Source organism: Daktulosphaira vitifoliae, unplaced genomic scaffold (genome assembly GCF_025091365.1).
Source record: "Daktulosphaira vitifoliae isolate Bord-2020 unplaced genomic scaffold, ASM2509136v1 Scaffold_3, whole genome shotgun sequence".
NCBI lineage: Eukaryota > Metazoa > Arthropoda > Insecta > Hemiptera > Phylloxeridae > Daktulosphaira > Daktulosphaira vitifoliae.
The window spans coordinates 30,692,833-30,711,016 of NW_026099574.1; the positions used below are offsets into that span (position 1 = coordinate 30,692,833).

General features: G+C 28.5%; 2 protein-coding genes across 6 annotated transcripts in view; one reads left to right on the top strand and one right to left on the bottom strand.

Moving 5' to 3' along the window:
* LOC126902845 (uncharacterized) overlaps nucleotides 1–18,184 on the top strand; it is a 207,923-nt gene that overhangs the window by 79,749 nt on the left and 109,990 nt on the right. The window lies entirely within an intron of this gene.
* LOC126902852 (uncharacterized) overlaps nucleotides 361–18,184 on the bottom strand; it is a 43,502-nt gene continuing 25,678 nt past the window's right edge. The window contains exons 2-6 of one of the 3 annotated variants that reach the window (XM_050680519.1): nucleotides 17,723–17,820; nucleotides 1,860–2,296; nucleotides 1,631–1,790; nucleotides 1,417–1,569; nucleotides 361–613 (exon numbers count right to left, since the gene is read on the bottom strand). In XM_050680519.1, the coding sequence (XP_050536476.1) occupies nucleotides 544–613; nucleotides 1,417–1,569; nucleotides 1,631–1,790; nucleotides 1,860–2,268 (792 nt within the window). In that variant the 5' untranslated portion in view covers nucleotides 2,269–2,296; nucleotides 17,723–17,820 and the 3' untranslated portion in view covers nucleotides 361–543. The remainder of the gene's footprint in view (nucleotides 614–1,416; nucleotides 1,570–1,630; nucleotides 1,791–1,859; nucleotides 2,297–17,722; nucleotides 17,821–18,184) is intronic. The other 2 variants (XM_050680520.1, XM_050680518.1) reach the window with 2 other exon arrangements.

Sequence of the window (18,184 nt, forward strand, 5' to 3'; positions counted from 1 at the left end):
CCTATTTAATAAGTTTCCGCTAAATTTAAAAATATATGATAATGATAGTAATTTAACGAGCAATGCCACAAGGATATTACAGTGGGTAAGCATAAAAATAAATAGAGCCATTTATTTATTTGGTCTAGCATAACCTTATCGATGTTAAAAAATGTTTTTGTTTGCTAATAAACTACTGATAATAAAAATGCGAACAATATACACAGACAATGAGCATTAAACGTGTATTGTTATCAACATATATAATAAAGTTATTATTTCAATAAACTACATTGTTTAAAAAATGTTTTTTATTTGCTAGTTAAAATTAGAATGAAAAATAATATTTATATGAAATAAATTTTATTTATTTTAATGGTTTTTAGATAAAAATTAATACACAGTCATAAAGTACTGAAATTTTATTCTACTTAGTTGCAACTCAATTTTCAACAGTATTAATAATACTTAAAATGTTTTTAGAGACACGTATTTAAACACATTTATAATGCATGTAAAACTTTGTGAACCGTAAAAACATTTTAAAAGCTTCTTTTGTGGTATTCATATTTTATTATATTCATATTTTTGACATGACTTATAAGTTTCCTCTAGACACCTAGTTGTTGTCAATCTATTAAAAAATTATTAAGAATTGAATTAAACATATTCAAGATTTATGTTATTAAATTTTTTCGTTAAAAATTTCAACGTAACTTTATTTTTATGTTTAAATTTGGTTCAGAACAAAATTCATTATCATAGGTAATTTAAAAAGGGTTCAGAGATTTAATTTTTCTTTTAGAAAATTTTCAAAGTATGTTTGAATGTAATACTTATGTTTAAATAACTACTGTTTTATGCTTTTAACTAAGATTACAATAGGATACGACTTTGAAGGTATTAAAAAAATATTTTTTACCATTAATAAAAAATATTTTGTTAAATCAATAAATAATATTTTATTTATTAATCAATGCATTGGCAATTTGATAACGGGAGCACTAACACTTGGTAATGAAAATATGACTGTTATACATCTTTTTAGTTAATTACTTTATGTGCTCAGCTACTAGTGAAACGATCTTTCTAAAATATGCCTCAAAAGAACCTGAACCACATCTAGTTGAATATATTAGCCTTAAAAATTGAAGAAAAATCAATTTTTTTACAAACGTAGATATTTTAAAAATATTAGATATGTTGAAAACGGCCGATTTTTATTGTTTTTGGAACTTAAATTTACTAGAAATTTTATAGAAAAAACCGTATTAATTTATAAGTTTGACGGGTAATATAATTGAAAATTACTTTAATTGAACAAGAATCAGGATTGTATTTTTTTTTTTTTAAATATCGTGGTTAGCGTTGATTGTTAAGGTTAGTCATTTTACAATGGTTTTTATAAAGTAAATGGTATAACGTTAATAATTTTACTGAGGTCGAGTTGGAGTTGATGTTCTGGAACTCTCGGTCGAGCTAACATCTCGCCATCCATCATACTTCACCGGTGAAATTAATTTGTTTCCGTAGAGTTGTTTTTTTGACGGCGAAACACTCCCGGGACTTATAACCGCATAACCGGGACACCTGGATGAGCAAACCACCATTATAATCTAAGACTATAAACATTATAGCAATTTTCAATTACCTGCGTCCTATGTTAGCTGTAATGTCCAATCGACTATCTGTCGAATTGTCCGCATCATAACAAGTATCTTGCACTTCAATTTCATGCCAATCATTATAATCTTCAACTTCTTCCTCCGCAATAACATCCACCGAATTTCCATAGTAAGCTTGTTGTTGTTCTATACAATGAAATACATTAATTATTAAAGAGCTAAATTATTTTTAGATTTTAAAACATATTGTATCACCAAAAATAAAAGGCGTATTTTGTTTTTCATATTTATTACTATGAATGTCATCTAATAACTTAGAGTGCTGTTTAGATGAATCATCAATTTTCTTCAAGGATTCAATTAAATATTGGGATTTAGAAGCCATGACTTCGTTGAGTTGCTGAATGCTGGACAACGCAATTTTATCGGTTCGCAGGATATCCAACGATGTACTAGAACTATCTTCTTTTGGCAAACAATAGTTGAAATCATCGTCCTTCAAACTTGGGTATAGTGCCTGAGATGTACTGGTAAGATTTTTAGATGAAAATTTCATATCTTCAGAGTGCAAATAATTTTTTGGTATTTGAGATATAGATTGGCTGTTGGTATTTTTAATGAGCATTAATTCACGTTCTTTTAGAGCCTCGATGATAATTTTCATTTGCTTTTTAATATCAGCGGTGAGTTTACTTGAGACAAACAAATGTTGTAATCATATAAAAACAATAAAAAGAAAAGGTATAAAAAGAATGAATTAATTTATATGAAATCTACCGTAGAAAATAAACCGTAATAAATGTCAACCGTAGAAAATAAACTAAAAATGTGTAGAGACACCAATTCAAATAATTTTCTTCGAATAAAAATATAACTATATATATATATATATAAATGATCTTAATAGTACTATGCGTTTGCATCTCGACCGACAAAGATGATTTCTTTAGTGGCTATGTATGATGTTGAGTCATAAGTATTGGGATTGGATTCCGAAGGAAACGCATCAGAACTTAAACACTTTCAATACTTCTGATAATATCGAATATAAAGCAATTACTAAACACACTTTTTATGATATTAGCCTTATACGTTGAAAATTCAATAACGATTTTAACGAACCATGAAGAGAAAAACTCATAGATATGCAAAACAGAATATTAAAAGTGTCATTTCAAAAATACAATTTAAACTGAAAAACTATAGTAAGTACATTAGTTTTAAATGTAACACGAAGTTATGAAATATTTTTCTTGATAATACCGTAAATAAGGATGACATTTTAAAACTCCTAGAATATATTGTACATTTAGTTAAATAAGAATATAAATTTCGTAAAAAAGGGACAGATGAGTCCAAGATATTACAAGACATATAATGGTAGTTCTACATTGAGAAAGAAATGGACCACAACTAGTTTAATGAAATTGTTCAACAAGTTCATTATAAAAAAAAGTATTCAATATGTTGAATATTGTTTTTCAAAAAATATTTCAACATCAGAGCCGGAATCATCATTTATAAAATATAAAAAAATCTATTAATTTTCATTAAAAAAATATACGAGATTGAAGGAAAATATTTTTTTGAACTTATTTTATCATAAAACGACCATTTTAAAATATGACTTCAGTATTCGAAGAGGTCTTATACCACTAAAAATGCTTTATATTTGTGTATTGCTTGTATAATTTAACAAATTTGTTTTTATTTTAAACTACTTGTATAACATTTGTTCAAAAACCCTTATAGTTAAAACAACGTTTGCAGTATCTGTAGATATTACATATATCGTTTAAATTACATTTAGAATTACCTTAATACATTGAAGTAAATATATCTGTTATGTAATTGTTTATTATAGAATATAATATTTATCTATGACATGTATTTATAGTTAATTCCAACAGTTAATACATGTACGATCAATCAATACTAATTTTACTGATTTTTTTAAAATAAATTTTCATCATAAAAATCAATATTTTAGTCAAATATTTCATTGAGTTAGGATATACTACTTGTTAGTATTCGTCATAAAATGTTCGTATAACATAACATATTGATTTTTATAAACTGACAAGTCGTCATTATTATTACATCATACACGCTATTCAAATAATACACACATTTACAGTAAATAAATACAGGTATACATTGAGTTTTTATGCGTGTATGAGGTAATTATTAAATAAATGTTTACTTTGAAATGTCATTACAGGATAATCAGAAATGTTTTCTGAATCAAGTACATCAGTCGACATTCTGAATTGAAGATAACAAGATCGATTTAAGAACGTTAAGCAATAAAGTGTACATAATTGAAAAATGTAATCATTTTCATTTAGTAACATGTTTAAAACATAATTATTGCTTAGGAACGTAACGAGTTTTCTTATGGCGATCGGATTTTATTCTTGTTTATGCTCAGCTTTTAAAAATTATAAAAAAATAAAAAATAATAATAATATACGAGGCAAATAAAATTACTTTATCCATAAAAACTGATAAAAAGTAGCTTTAAACTGGCTATGAAAAATATTTCCCGTTTAAATTTGGATTTTAATCCATTAAGAAAAATAAAATAATTATTTTAAATAACAAAAAAAAATGATTTTATATTATGTTAATTGCACAGAAAAACTATGAAAATTATTATTATGTACTAAAAAACAATTTGAATATATTTAAATATATTGCACAGTGATCTGTTATCATTTATTATATAAAATATATAACGGTGTATTTTGACTAGTGCTTTGATACTAAAATAATTAACGCAATAGCTTTGTAAATAACTATTTAAACCTTGAGTCTAATAATCGTGTGCAATGCACTTTCATAACACATATAATTTATATCTACTCATTCTATAGTAATAGTAATAGAAAAGAAAATTAACAAACTGAATGTACCTACTTTTCTACACTTGGGAATCATAAGTTAATAGCTAACACAAAAAAACTTATTATTATGATACGTTCGGTTGGATTTTGTTCTAAGTAATTGTACTCAGTCTCACGTTCTATAGATTTTTGAGTAGTAAACATTACGTTATTATCAGTATAATTGTATTAAAGATTAAAATAAAACATTTGGTATAAATTTGTCCGAGTTTAACGACCGTGAATATAATTCTAACCTAACCGTCATAGTTAACTTGGGAGTCCAAACAATTAAAATATTTCACACGTCAAAATAAATTACACAATTCCATCGTTTTGTAGTTTTTACACAAGTTATATATGCTCTAATATTTTATATACTTTTATGTACCACGAAATTATATCTAAAGATAAATTAACAAAAATAAATTAGTAATCTAAAGAAATTGGAGTATGAGAAAACTTCATGTAATTAAAGTAGCCGCATTTATACTACAATTGCAATTAAGGGCATATTCGGAATCACCGTCAAAGAACTTTATGAAATAAAAATATATATATATTTATAGTCATTTCTTGATTCAAATTTTTTTGAATCGTGTTAAATTAAACAGATTTTAGTTAATTGTATTTTTGTGATTAATCATATTTGAAAACAAAATATTGCACATTATGATATTTACAAAAATTGTTCAACATTAAAAAATGTGAAACAAGAATGCCATTTTACTTTTGATTTTCTTAAGTGAATAGATATAGTTAATTGTGTTTTTGGAAGTAGTCACTAAATAATTATAATTTTTTGACTTGGCGTCCGGAGATTAATCAGAACAATTGTTTTCTTTTAAAACAAATAATTGTGTAACTAATACATTCTTAGCTCAACGTCAAAGTGAAAAATTGTCTGACATTTGAAAAAACTTGAAGTCTATCAATGATGTTGTAAAAATGTTATGGATATACTCCAATAATAGCCATAATCTAATATAAAAATAATTTACAAAAGAGGTGCCATAAGAATAAAAATAACCATTTGCTGATTTTTGTATTGATTTTTTTTTTTTACATTTTATACTCAATTTGAACGTTTAGTTTAATGTGAAGGTTTAAAAAAATGTACGCGTCATTGTTAATAAAACTGAGAGTGCACAGTGTTCGGATATACCTATTCCCAGTTAAGACGGTGTTATTACTTTAGCGGTGGTCTGTCAGCTAACGGTAATATATATTGATGTTTGGTGGGACAATATGATTATATTTATTGTAGTCAATACATGTATGTCGGATCCCTCCGTGTTCCTTGTTATTGTACGTTTAGAGTGTATGTACTACAAAGTGGTCAAATATGTATTTGAACGTTATACCTATGTACATGACGAGTACGACAACGGCGATGTCGATGGTTAATTCCCCAGACGGTTTGACAAGGGAGGAATATAGTAATTTCAGATAGGGGTAGGGTACTGCGTTATGAAGCTCACAGCCGTTTAGACTTCGGTCATTAACGAATAAGTATTATACGGTCGTGGGAGCAGTGTGCGCCATAACCATATTATTCGTTATGTATATTATGGTACGAGACGCTCCAATTTCCTTGACACAATAATGATTCAGATACATATTATTATATTAACCGTAGTGAGTCAACTTGCTAGTTTTACAAGGGCACATTCTGATCACCACTTACGGCTGTGTAAGTAATACTACAGCATCTGAAGTTTAAATAAAAAAAATTACACGTTTGAAAAAGACTTATTCTACAATCAACACTTTGTCTGTAATAAATTAAACATTTGCGACAACCCGGTAAAATTAATATTAAAATGATTACAAAAAGTAATCGTAATGCTAATGAAAAAACGTAGGCTGGAACTTTTTAAACATTATTTTATCCTCATTGATTATGTTGATTGAAACAAGCGTATAATAAGTCAAACTTGACAAATTTGTTACTCATCAATGAATGAAGTTATTATTAAATATGTATAACATTTATTAATTTTAAACTGATGTTAAATGTTCGACAAATTATTTATATCAATTAATTTTTAAAAACAATTTCGTCTTTTATATGTAAACAAATTTTTTAATATAGATAATCTGTTATATAATCAGATAATCGGTTTATGAAAACCTATGATTATAAAATTACTCTTAACATCATCTCACCATTTTTGCTCTTATTAAAAACTCATTGGTAAGATATAAAAAATTTGTCAATTACTCCGACATTCTTTTACTTACACTTTTATATAAAAAGGGATAAAGAGTATACGCTTTACAAGTGGAATGTTTTTTATTTTAAGGTAGTTGTTTCCTGTATTAATTACCTCGTGTTCATTTGGTAAACTAGTACCACATTATTGTAATGATGAAATATCAACACTATATTTATTTCTCTGATTAAAATTATAAAATATTCTCTGATGTATTTAATTACAAAGTGTACACGAAATTACAAAAATGTATCAAAACGATGATCCTAACAACCAAATGATTCTTATAGTTATACAGGACGATTTATTTATGATTGATCACTAAATTTCTTCTAAACGAATAACAACTTAGAGAATTTTTGTTTTTTGGTTTTTTATGTAGTATTTATTTTATGATTTTCGAGTGGTTAAATATTTTTGGTTTATCTCTTAACACTTATATGGTACCTTTACTTTTTATATAGCAGCATGCGCATTTAATTATTTTATACAATGGAAAACGATCCAACTGAAAAAGAAGATGACTGGTTGATAACAATTTTTCAACTAGTAGTTCAGGAGTTATGAATATTTATATAATTGGATGGAAGGAATAGCATGGCAGAGTGATATGTCATGATGAAAATAGCATGCCCCGCACTGCACCTCCAGTAAATCTTTTAAAATGTTAATAAATCCCGAAATATTGATTAAAAAGTTGTTATCGATCAATAATTTTCTTAGTTGAATCATTTTCTATTATATAAACTAGTTATATATGTACTTTACAATAAAAATAAATAAAATGGGTACCTTCATAAGAAATAAAAGAGATAGACTTAACTATTATTTAATCACTCAAAAATGGAGAAATAAATACTAATAAATAATGTAAAAAAGATTTCAATTTTTTTTTATTTTAGGAGAAATTTACTAGTCAGAAATAAGTCAATCAGCCCTTATATAAATCGGGTTTTATTAAATAACTTATAAGCAACAGAGAAGTGTAGTATATTATAATAACATGTTATAAATAAAATTAAAATGTTTTAGCTTGCATATGTATTTAAAAGACTTTGTTTATCTTTACCTATTTTACCTAAAATAAAAACTTAAATTTATTTATTTTTTTAATAAAATGTTAAGTAGATTTTAATGTCTGACCACTTAACACTTTTTATTGTAGCGATATAGTATCTCGCGTATTTCAATAAATAGTAGTGTATTATAATGTACACTAACATTACACGTTTTTTATCAGTTGTATACTTCACATAAAACCATAATAGAAAGACGTTTATCGATACATGCCGCTATAAACTGTTAATCTAAAATATAATGCATGTAATGTATGCAGTTTGTGTCGTAATATACTTGTAATGATCTCAAAAACTTCAAATCAAATGAAGGTCAACTTAATAATAGCACTGGCCGAGCCAGCCTGGCTCAGTAAATAGTTTATAAAATATTACTAATTAAACTTAAAATAAAATTTGTCTTGGGTGTAAGTTATGTATTCAAAAATTTAGCAAACATTATTTCTAATTGATGGCCATTAGCGAATGGCTTGCGATAGTCAGATTATCTCTGCATAGGTAATCGAATCTGTAAAGAGGATTTACAAATATAACTGAAATTGATATTCACTTAAATAGACTAAAATTGAGCAACTCTACTTAAAATCAATCTTAGTATCTAAGTTTGGAAACATCAAGCATGAAATTAGCTTAAAGCTTTTCCGTTCGATTATATTGTTTCAGATTGGTGTTAATTATTCAAGCGCTGTTAACTTATTAAACAAAACGAGCATTGGAGCGACAAGAAGTTTGACATAAAATCTGCAACAGTAAACTTGAACTATATTGTTGAACGCAAATTAGACATTCCATTAAAACCTTCAACTTACAACATTACTGCGTTTTAAAGGCCACGAAAATCTGATAATTAAAATACCATAAACAATACTCTCTACTTAGTGAGGTAAATAGTAACATCCGAACTTTCCTTAAAGCCGCCTTATATACATCATTTTTCCACTTTAGTTACTTAAAAAATAAATTATTTCTACTAAGCACTACGAAAAAAGCACACTTGGTGAAAAAGTACATATAATTGTAACATAAATTGTGTTGATATTTAGTGATATTAACATAGACGTAACATTTGCCTAATTAATTGAAAATTTTAAATATTTAGGACCAATTGTGCAAAAGTACAGCAGTATTGACGAAGATGTAAGACACATGATTAAGTGTGGGTGGGTGAAGTGGAGAGAAACGTCTAGTGTGTTAAGCGATAAAATAATTACAATTAGGCTGAGAGGTAAGTTTTATAAAACTGTAGTGAGACCAGCTATGACAAGAGAATAGAGCAGAGATATAGTGTAGCAGAGATGAAAATTCTTAGATTGATGAGTGGAGTGAATAGAGAAGGAAAGATAAGGAACGGACATATAAAAGAGAGTTAGATGATATATAGACTTAGATTGTTTGGTAATGTCATGAGGAATCTAAAGCTGTAAGAACATTTATGGAAATGTCAAGTAGATTAGGATAAAAGCCGCCGACTCCAAGTATTTAGGATAAGAGTGAGGAAAAAGAAAAAGGAGAAGATATTGTTGTACATCGTCATTAAATTTTATAGTACAGTATCTATTTAAAGTACTTTTGAATGTGGCTAACAATTGTTCGTAAATGGAGATTAATTTTGCATGTAAATCATTTGATGACTTTAAATCGGTCAATTTTTTATTAAGATATTACTTAGTGTAGGTTAGATATATATTTTGTTTTTCATTTCAAGCAATTCTTTACTTTTTCTAAATATAATTTTCTACATATTAACTTTCTCATTTTGTAACTTGTTCACATCAGTTCCTCACGACAATACGAGTGTTTCTAAAAAAATGCAACGCGGCAAAATTATAAAATACTTTAAATGAGCCCAGTTTATTTTATTGGAATATTTGTAAAGCTCTTACAATATACGAGACGGTATATAACTTTTGGCACGTCATAGGTTGGGGTAACTATAATACACCTTCATTATACGACCTTCTTTCAAAGATATTCAATTCTAAACAAAGATTTATACTGTATTTTTGTTTGTTTTACATAACACAAACAATATTAAATTTCGCCAATATTTCAAATGATTGTAAACTTAAGAAAAATTATATTGTTTTAATTTTTAGTTATTGACTTAATATTTATATTTTTGTAGTTATAAATGATATTCTTAAAAAGACATTATGTTATAACAAGTTAAAGCCAAAAAAATATGATAATAGTCGCAGTTTATAATAATGAACTTATCATGATTACAATAAAAAAATTTTCCACAATCATGATGTGAATAGTAAAATTAATTTATAAATATAAAAATTGTCAGTTTTACTATTTCGGTTTGTCTTGTGCTTATAATTACATTTTGGTGATCTCTATTTGACCCAATTTTGCTTAAAATATTATCAGATAAGTAATAATTTAGAGTTTTAGACTTTGTAATAAGTTTTAAAAATATATTTTAAATATGGATTCATAGTAAATATACTTACCATTATGATAAGTAATAATATAAGGTAATAGTACTTTTTGAAAAGACTCAAAATTTAATTAAGCTTATGGTTAAAAAATAAAGTATGATATTATGCATACATTTTGTCTTAATTGTCAGCCTACTTAATATACAATGGCACTATCAGAAATCTCCTGCGATGGTTAAAATTTTCAATGTAAGATTGTTGTCATAAACTTTTTACTCAAAGTGTCTCTTAAATTAACACGTCTTGTTTAATGTTAGTTTATTTTGTTTCAGTGCTGTGCATACCGTTTAAACGTAAACACTCTTCTTTTATTTAATGACTTGTGAATTAATAAGTTAAAAGGGATTAAAACTTTTCTGTTCGTAAAAGCTGTTTAATGCATTTTATATTGCTAAAAAAAAATTCTCACTTTATTTTTCATTATCTAATTGTTATTCTATAGTAATGGGTAAACGGTTTAAGTTTTATCAAAAAAGGATACAAAATTTAAGTATTTATGGTGCGTGAAAGATGTTTGACAATTCAATTAACGTGCATGTGATGAGCTAAAAACTCTGAACAAAAAGAAAAAAAAATTGTTACACTTGAATGTAATAAATTAATATAGCATATTCGAGAAATTTCTAAAAAAATGTCTTTTTCCTTAAAAATATTAATATCTCTGTCATAATTAGTTAATTACTTTTTATAAATATATGACTCCTTTGGAGCGATTTTAAACTATAAATACAAGACGTTTTATGGCACCTAACTGACGACAGGATAGATAATTACACACTTTAAAGAAATTTATTTTCTTTCATTACCTCATCCGAAAAATTAATTATAAAAAGTATAGGAAAGTAAGCTGAAATATAAGCTTTTTTACCTAAAGTAAACAATGCAAAATCTGTGTAATTTTATTCTATTTTCTTTGTAAGTGAAAGTTAATAAAAATTTTAATGTTTATGAAATAACAATTATACATCATAAAAATAAACATTGCATGTCAATCTAAATTTAAGTATTCTGAATTATTTAAATTTAATTAATATACCTCTATTATCATATCGATTATAATAGAAATGTCTACAATAATTGTAGAGATTTCTATTAAAAGATGAATTATTAATCTTTAATCAATAAGTCTTTATGAATAAGAATGTAAAGTGTAGTCATAAGATATGCATTTTATTTAAGTAATAAATAAAATAGAAAATCAATTTAATCTAACTATCAAACCTAACCCAACCTATATTTTATCCTATTTTCTATCTCGTGCTGTCAATTATACTGTCCCCCAATCATTTTTGTATTATTTTATTTTCTTCCTTTTATTACATAAAAAATCGGTTCGTTATAGACTCAAAGGAAAAAAACAATTAACAGTGAAATATTTATAATATCAACGCAAAGTTTAATGAAAATTTAAATTCACAATTTCGTAGATTTTGGACTTAAATGAATTTTTCTCACTGAATTGTACAATACAAAATTGTATTCTCAATAAAGTTCAAGATTTTCATACTAAATATAATGTGACTAGCAAATTAGTGTAACGCGTAAATAATGATTTTCTCATAACTTATTTTTTATACATTAAAATATATTTTTTAAAGAAAAACAACGTTCCGTTGTATAATTTTAATAAACAAATTTACAGATATTAGTTTGAAAAAATGTATTGCGCATGTGTTCACTGTTAAAAGCCGATACGTATAACGAAATTTGGGTTTTTTACATGTGTCACAACAGAACACTGTTGTCATTAAGATGTCATTTTTATTTACAAAATTATCTTTATTTTGAAGTGTTCTTACAAAGTAGGTTTTCTTAGATTTTATTAATGTGTAGTTCACCTCTCATCTGTGTAGGACATACAAATGCGCGCGTGTATACCTAATGCTCTTGTTGTGGTGGTCGTTGCAGCGTAAATTGCGGTACTGCTTAGTGAAAGGGGTACACACTTTGCTGGCAGAGCGGCGGACGCCATGTTAACGTGCTGCTACCAACCGCGATGGACAGAAAACCAGTTTCTGCCGCCTTTACTAAACTGCTACGCTACACTGTACACGTGTATGTACATTTATTGTAATGTTCTGGTATAGTACTACGATCATTACCAGCGGAGTGATAGCACTTGGGATGATCACACGCACCGAGTATAGGTGTGTGTCGTTAATAAGCAATAGACAAAATGAAAAGAACCGAGTACCTGAGAAAATGTTTAACGCTGTTCACAATGCGGTGCTCGCATCTCAGCAATAATTGTCGAGTACCATTACAATATGCATGTGAAAATTCCCCAGCCGCGTAAAGAAATTCTCAGGCTGGTTGCGGTGTGTGTATTACGTTCGAGCGGAATGCGTCTTCGTGCCGGTAACGCACAACGATATAAACTAATGACAGGAGACGTGACGGATCCTCTTTAGAAAATGTTACACACGCGTGTGGACGCTGAGCACAATATTATATCATGTCATTTGTTTTCACAAAATCATTATAATTTGTCATGTGTTATCGTGCAACAGTAATATGCCATACATGTCTACAGTGATCGTGACGGCGGCGAACGCGAAAATTATAGACCCGTGACGATTTCAGTATTACCATAATATCAACATTGTCATTAAAATACCCGAGTATATTGTTCAACAGCTAAACGGTACGGCGCATTTAATTGTAAGCGACCGGCGGCATTGTTTCAGACCGAATCGAAGATGGTCTCCGCTGCGCCATACCAGAGCTGTGTGTTTATGTCCGACGTTACGTGACAGTATTGTGTTCAACTATCCATGACCTTGGTCTTAAAAAGCTATCGGGACGATTGAACCGTAAAAAAGCGTCGACCGCGGTCGTTTAAATACGCGCGGGTACACGTTTAAACCACCACGGTGTTTTGATGCGTTGCCCTTAGTTAATCTGCTGCCACTTTCGTCATGGAACGCCGAGGATAAAAAAACACCGAGGTACATAACACCGCGGTGTATAAGTATTTTTATGACTAATAGTGCTGTAGTCACTGTCAAGGTGAAGATCTACATAACAACGATCGCGGTTTCGATAATAGCTGTTCGAGACGACTGTATTTGACTACAGTCATGCTATTCGCCAGGAAAAATACGGTTCAGGTGTATTCATTAGTATTTCGATAATTATCGAGACTTCTCGTTGTAGTACAATTTTATATTTAAATTATCGATTTTGTCGATTGAAATATTATGCGCTCAGCCCATAATTTAATCGATAAACGATTAGTGTATACTAGGAAACACTAAATAAGTCCCAGAAGAACTTCGCAATGAGATCAACATTAACAGTAAAGGTGTACATACGGCGCGACAAGAACAACGAATATGAAAATTAATAAAGTCATTGGAAAGATCAAAAACAGGATTTTTTCGTCGTCTGCAAAACAAATATAACTTAAAAGCACGAAAACAAGGCGACAACACCGCGACTGCAATAGATTATTTGTAATGCGAAAAGTATCACAAAGAGAACGTTAGGTAACTGCATAATTAATGATGAGAAAATTAGAAATATTTAAGGCCAATTAAAACAAACGACATTATAACTCATTGGAGCTCGGGTGTCGATTACATAAATGTTAGATACAAATATGCACAAGAATATATTGATTTCTCAAATTACCATTTAGCCGGTTGTTTGTTGAAGTCGAAAAATAATTCAACTCCAATGAGACGGGGCCATAAATATTTTGTTTACTGTATGCGTGGAATAAAATAAGCTGTCATTAATAAACTCGACCGTTAATTACATGCACGTCATTTGTACGCGAGTTTTCCAGTCATAACATGTCAGTGGGCACAGCAGCGCAGTGCGGCAAAATTCGGTTAGTAAAACAAAACGGAGAAACGCAGTGGATATAATCAATCGTGTGCAGCTACATAATGATATTGTATTCGGAAGGTGCGTGCGGGAGGTGAAGGAAGGGCAAGTTTTTATTATTTTAAGGGCGGTTTCTGCGTGAGCCTCCGAGAAACCGTGCGAATTTTAACAATGATAAAAGTGTACATATTATTTATGTACACGTAATAAAACAATTCCAGTCCATACAGATTGCCAATCCCCCGAGAGTATATAAACACATGAAAAACTGTTGGGGTCGGAATAACTGCACCGCACGAATTTCTTCATACTGCCGCTGAAGTCGAGTTATAATTGTTAATAAACAATCGGCGTTACATCACTATTATTGTAAATAGTTGATTACACGCTGCACGCAGTCGTTCTTTTTATCTGTCTGTAGTATTTTACATTTTTATCTCATCTCGCCTAGTTTTCGATGACATCAATTAAAGATCTCGCGGAAATCGGTCAAAATATTGTAAACAATGAACGCGATTTATAAAATACATTTAATCGTTACAACAGATTATTATTAAGTATTTTTTTCACATCTTATATGGTATTTACAGCAAACAGTTATCGGAGTTAAAGCTCATCTATATAATTTATTAGTCATAAAGTTTTGCTCGTATAAAATCGTACGAAAAATGCGGCGTAGTACAAAAACACTTTTTATTGGCAATGTGAATTAAGTTTATTAATAATAAACATGATTATATGTATAATCAACGCACACGATTTCACAGTTACAATAATTACAATAATAACTCATCGAGTTATAATCACTTTTTTTTTTATTAAAGTCATGAAAGTCACGTATATCATTGCGCACATTTTTTATATGCACAAGTTATAATTATTTACGTGTCTCGTTTAGATTGCTTGCTGGTTGATACGTTTTTTACAATTACACTCGGTTCCGGCGTTTCGAATTAACTGTGTAATATTACTTATAAGTCAGTGGGAAATGGGAGTTTATATTGCGTTTTCAAAAAAAATATTTCATCTCAACGATTTTCACCAGATTTCAGTACTCAACGCAATTATTAAACANCGGTTCCGGCGTTTCGAATTAACTGTGTAATATTACTTATAAGTCAGTGGGAAATGGGAGTTTATATTGCGTTTTCAAAAAAATATTTCATCTCAACGATTTTCACCAGATTTCAGTACTCAACGCAATTATTAAACGCAATTACATTATGTCTTTGCTTAAAACCACAATAACAAAAAATACACAATATTTGTTGGTTAATTATAAATGATTCATACACTTTTTATCTATAAAAAATACATGTCTAATTGTATACCTAGTGTACTAAAGTGTGTAATACTTTATTACATATCTGAATTAATATAATTAAATTTTTATTGTTAAATAAAATTGCGTCGATTAAAACCAATTTTTCGTGTTTCTTGTAAAAAATTTTAGATTTTCTATTCTTAGACAATTATAAATTAATATTTTTTATTTTTAAATTAATTTATTTACCTAAAAACACTTAAATATCTTCGAAATCTTAAAACTTTCTTTAAAAAAATGTATTTTTGATTAGAAGTTAATTCAATATAACTACAAAATTATAAATTAAACGTAGAGGTTTTTTTTATTAAAATAATATTTTTATCTTAGCGCTACTGGTGAATTGTTTAAATTCGCTATAATGTTTTGTAAAACGAATGAATTAAAATAAACAAAGTAATTTTAGATATAAATTATTTCCAAAATATATATTAATAATATTCAGTATTCAGTTATTATTTCGTGCAAGTTTTACTTTATTTAAAACAGCGTAATACAGTCGAAGTATCAAATTGATTATGCAAAACGAATAACTTGAACACATCATATTGTTTTTATTTTTATACTCTTGTAGTCAACGAATAAAATGATCATTTTAATTTTATTACGAAGCACAGTAATAGTTTGTTTCCACCAAAACAATATTATGTAAATCAAATGTCGAGTTTTTTATAGCAACTTAAAATAAAGTTTTTGGTTTTTTATTACGACGACATCACGCACATATAATTTTGAAACGATTAAGTTCATTACCTATGGTGAACGGATGTCATTTCGAGTAATAAATCTTGTTCGTGCTGTTATTATATGACTAATGTGTTATTATAAGACTAGTTTTTAATCATTTTGACATTCCATGTATACAATAACTGGTCAAAAGTTCAAATGAGTTTAGTCATGAACGTTTTTAGTACCAGTTATTACACGTTATAAGTGATTCGGTTTTACTTGTGTATTACAATATAATAATTATACATTACAATATTTTATTATGTACTTTTATAGGTCCCGATAAAAAAAAAATTACCTTTTTTGCCATACATAAACGTACACGCTGTAAATTTAATTAAAATATTTTTGTATACTCGAAAGTTGTTTGGAGCGTGTGAGTGTAGCGTATTCTAAATTTAAAAAAATTAAATCCATCGTAAATATAGACTCTTTTTCCGTTCTCTTAATCAACGGAAATTATAAAAAATAACATCTTAATAAAACTAATACTAAGATATATAATGGGTTGTTTATATTGTATGATTATATAAAGCTAATGTCATAGGATTTTTTCTAAAAATAATTCTATAATGTTTCAATTTTTTTCCATTTGAACGTATTAAAAAAATATAGATTTTTGTACATACTCCACGCGAGTTGGATTAAAGTTATTATGTTTTATAGGCGAATAGTTCATACACTTTACCTTAACATTAAATCAAGTGTGGTCTAAAACAAAACAAATAATTTAACCTTTTTCACTTTGCTATTTTAGGACTTTCATTTGCCGTTTTATATACTGAAATGAACCGTATGTGGTGTAGTTTGGACGGTCAATTCCAGTGGAATTAAATCTCGAAATAGCAGTGCCGTTTAAACCGGATTTTTTTTTTTACACACGAGTATCGAATGAACCCATAAAGCTGTCACCGTTTCGGGAATACCGACCACTCTAAAGTGCGTGCCAAATTATTTAAAAGTCTATCCCGGGATAAAAAAAACGAATCCCTGTGTAATTTCAGGGTATTGTTTGCGCTTTAGATGTTTTCCTCTCGGGACCTGCTCAAGTGTTTTAAGGATCGAGCCATTGACCGGACGGGATAAAACTGAATACTCCGGTAAGCGGCAAGGGTGGGAACATAATACGTTTGGCAATTGCCGAAAGTGATAAAAAAATAAACTGAACTGTTTATTTTGCGGGCTCCCTCCTTTCGGTTTAAGCCCACTTACGTCCACCGTTCCCCTTAGAAATTTGCTACAAATAAGATTAGGGATATTTTATTTAAAAAAAGTCAAAAGTAGCTCATGCAATAAAGCAAATGATAGTAGATTTGTTCGTCGTCTATCGGTGAACTCGATTGACTATTATCGTACGAATAGTTTTATCAATAAATAGTATCCATTTAAGAATAAGCCCTCTCTCTAAAATAATGCTCACTTAAACCAAATTTACTCATACGCAATTGAAATACATTGTATAATTGTCTAATAGTTTCGCATGACGCGTAAGTTCATAGAAATGACGAGCTAATCTGAGTAAACATTTGTTTTTTTTTAGGTTTGATTGCATTTGACAAACTGTTTTTAGTAATTTTAAATAGTTTATTAGAATTTTGATACATAAATACCTAATCGACCGCCATGTTATACGAATAAGCACATATATATGCTCTGATTGCCAAGTGAATGGAACAGACTTATGATTAAGTATAATTTTCACGATCGTCTGTAATGAAAGAAAAAATGAATAAAATAATAAAAATTATAGCCTGTATTTTGAAAGAATAGGAAACTTAATGCTGCTTAAATAGACATAATCTATCGAGGGTAAAGTTATAATTTAATGTTAGCGCATTATATATTTCGAATACATGCGATAGGAGAATATTAAGTGTATTATTACTATGATACAGTAGGACGTGACTGGCCTAGTGGACGGTGGCACTGTGTTGATCCCTGCGTTGGTTAATTTCCTCTTTTGTATTAAAAAAATTCACAGAATACATTAATGTTTGTTCCGCAAACACTAATTGTACGCGCTGCGATTGCTTAAAATATTGTACATGGTTAATTATACAGTTTTTTCCGTG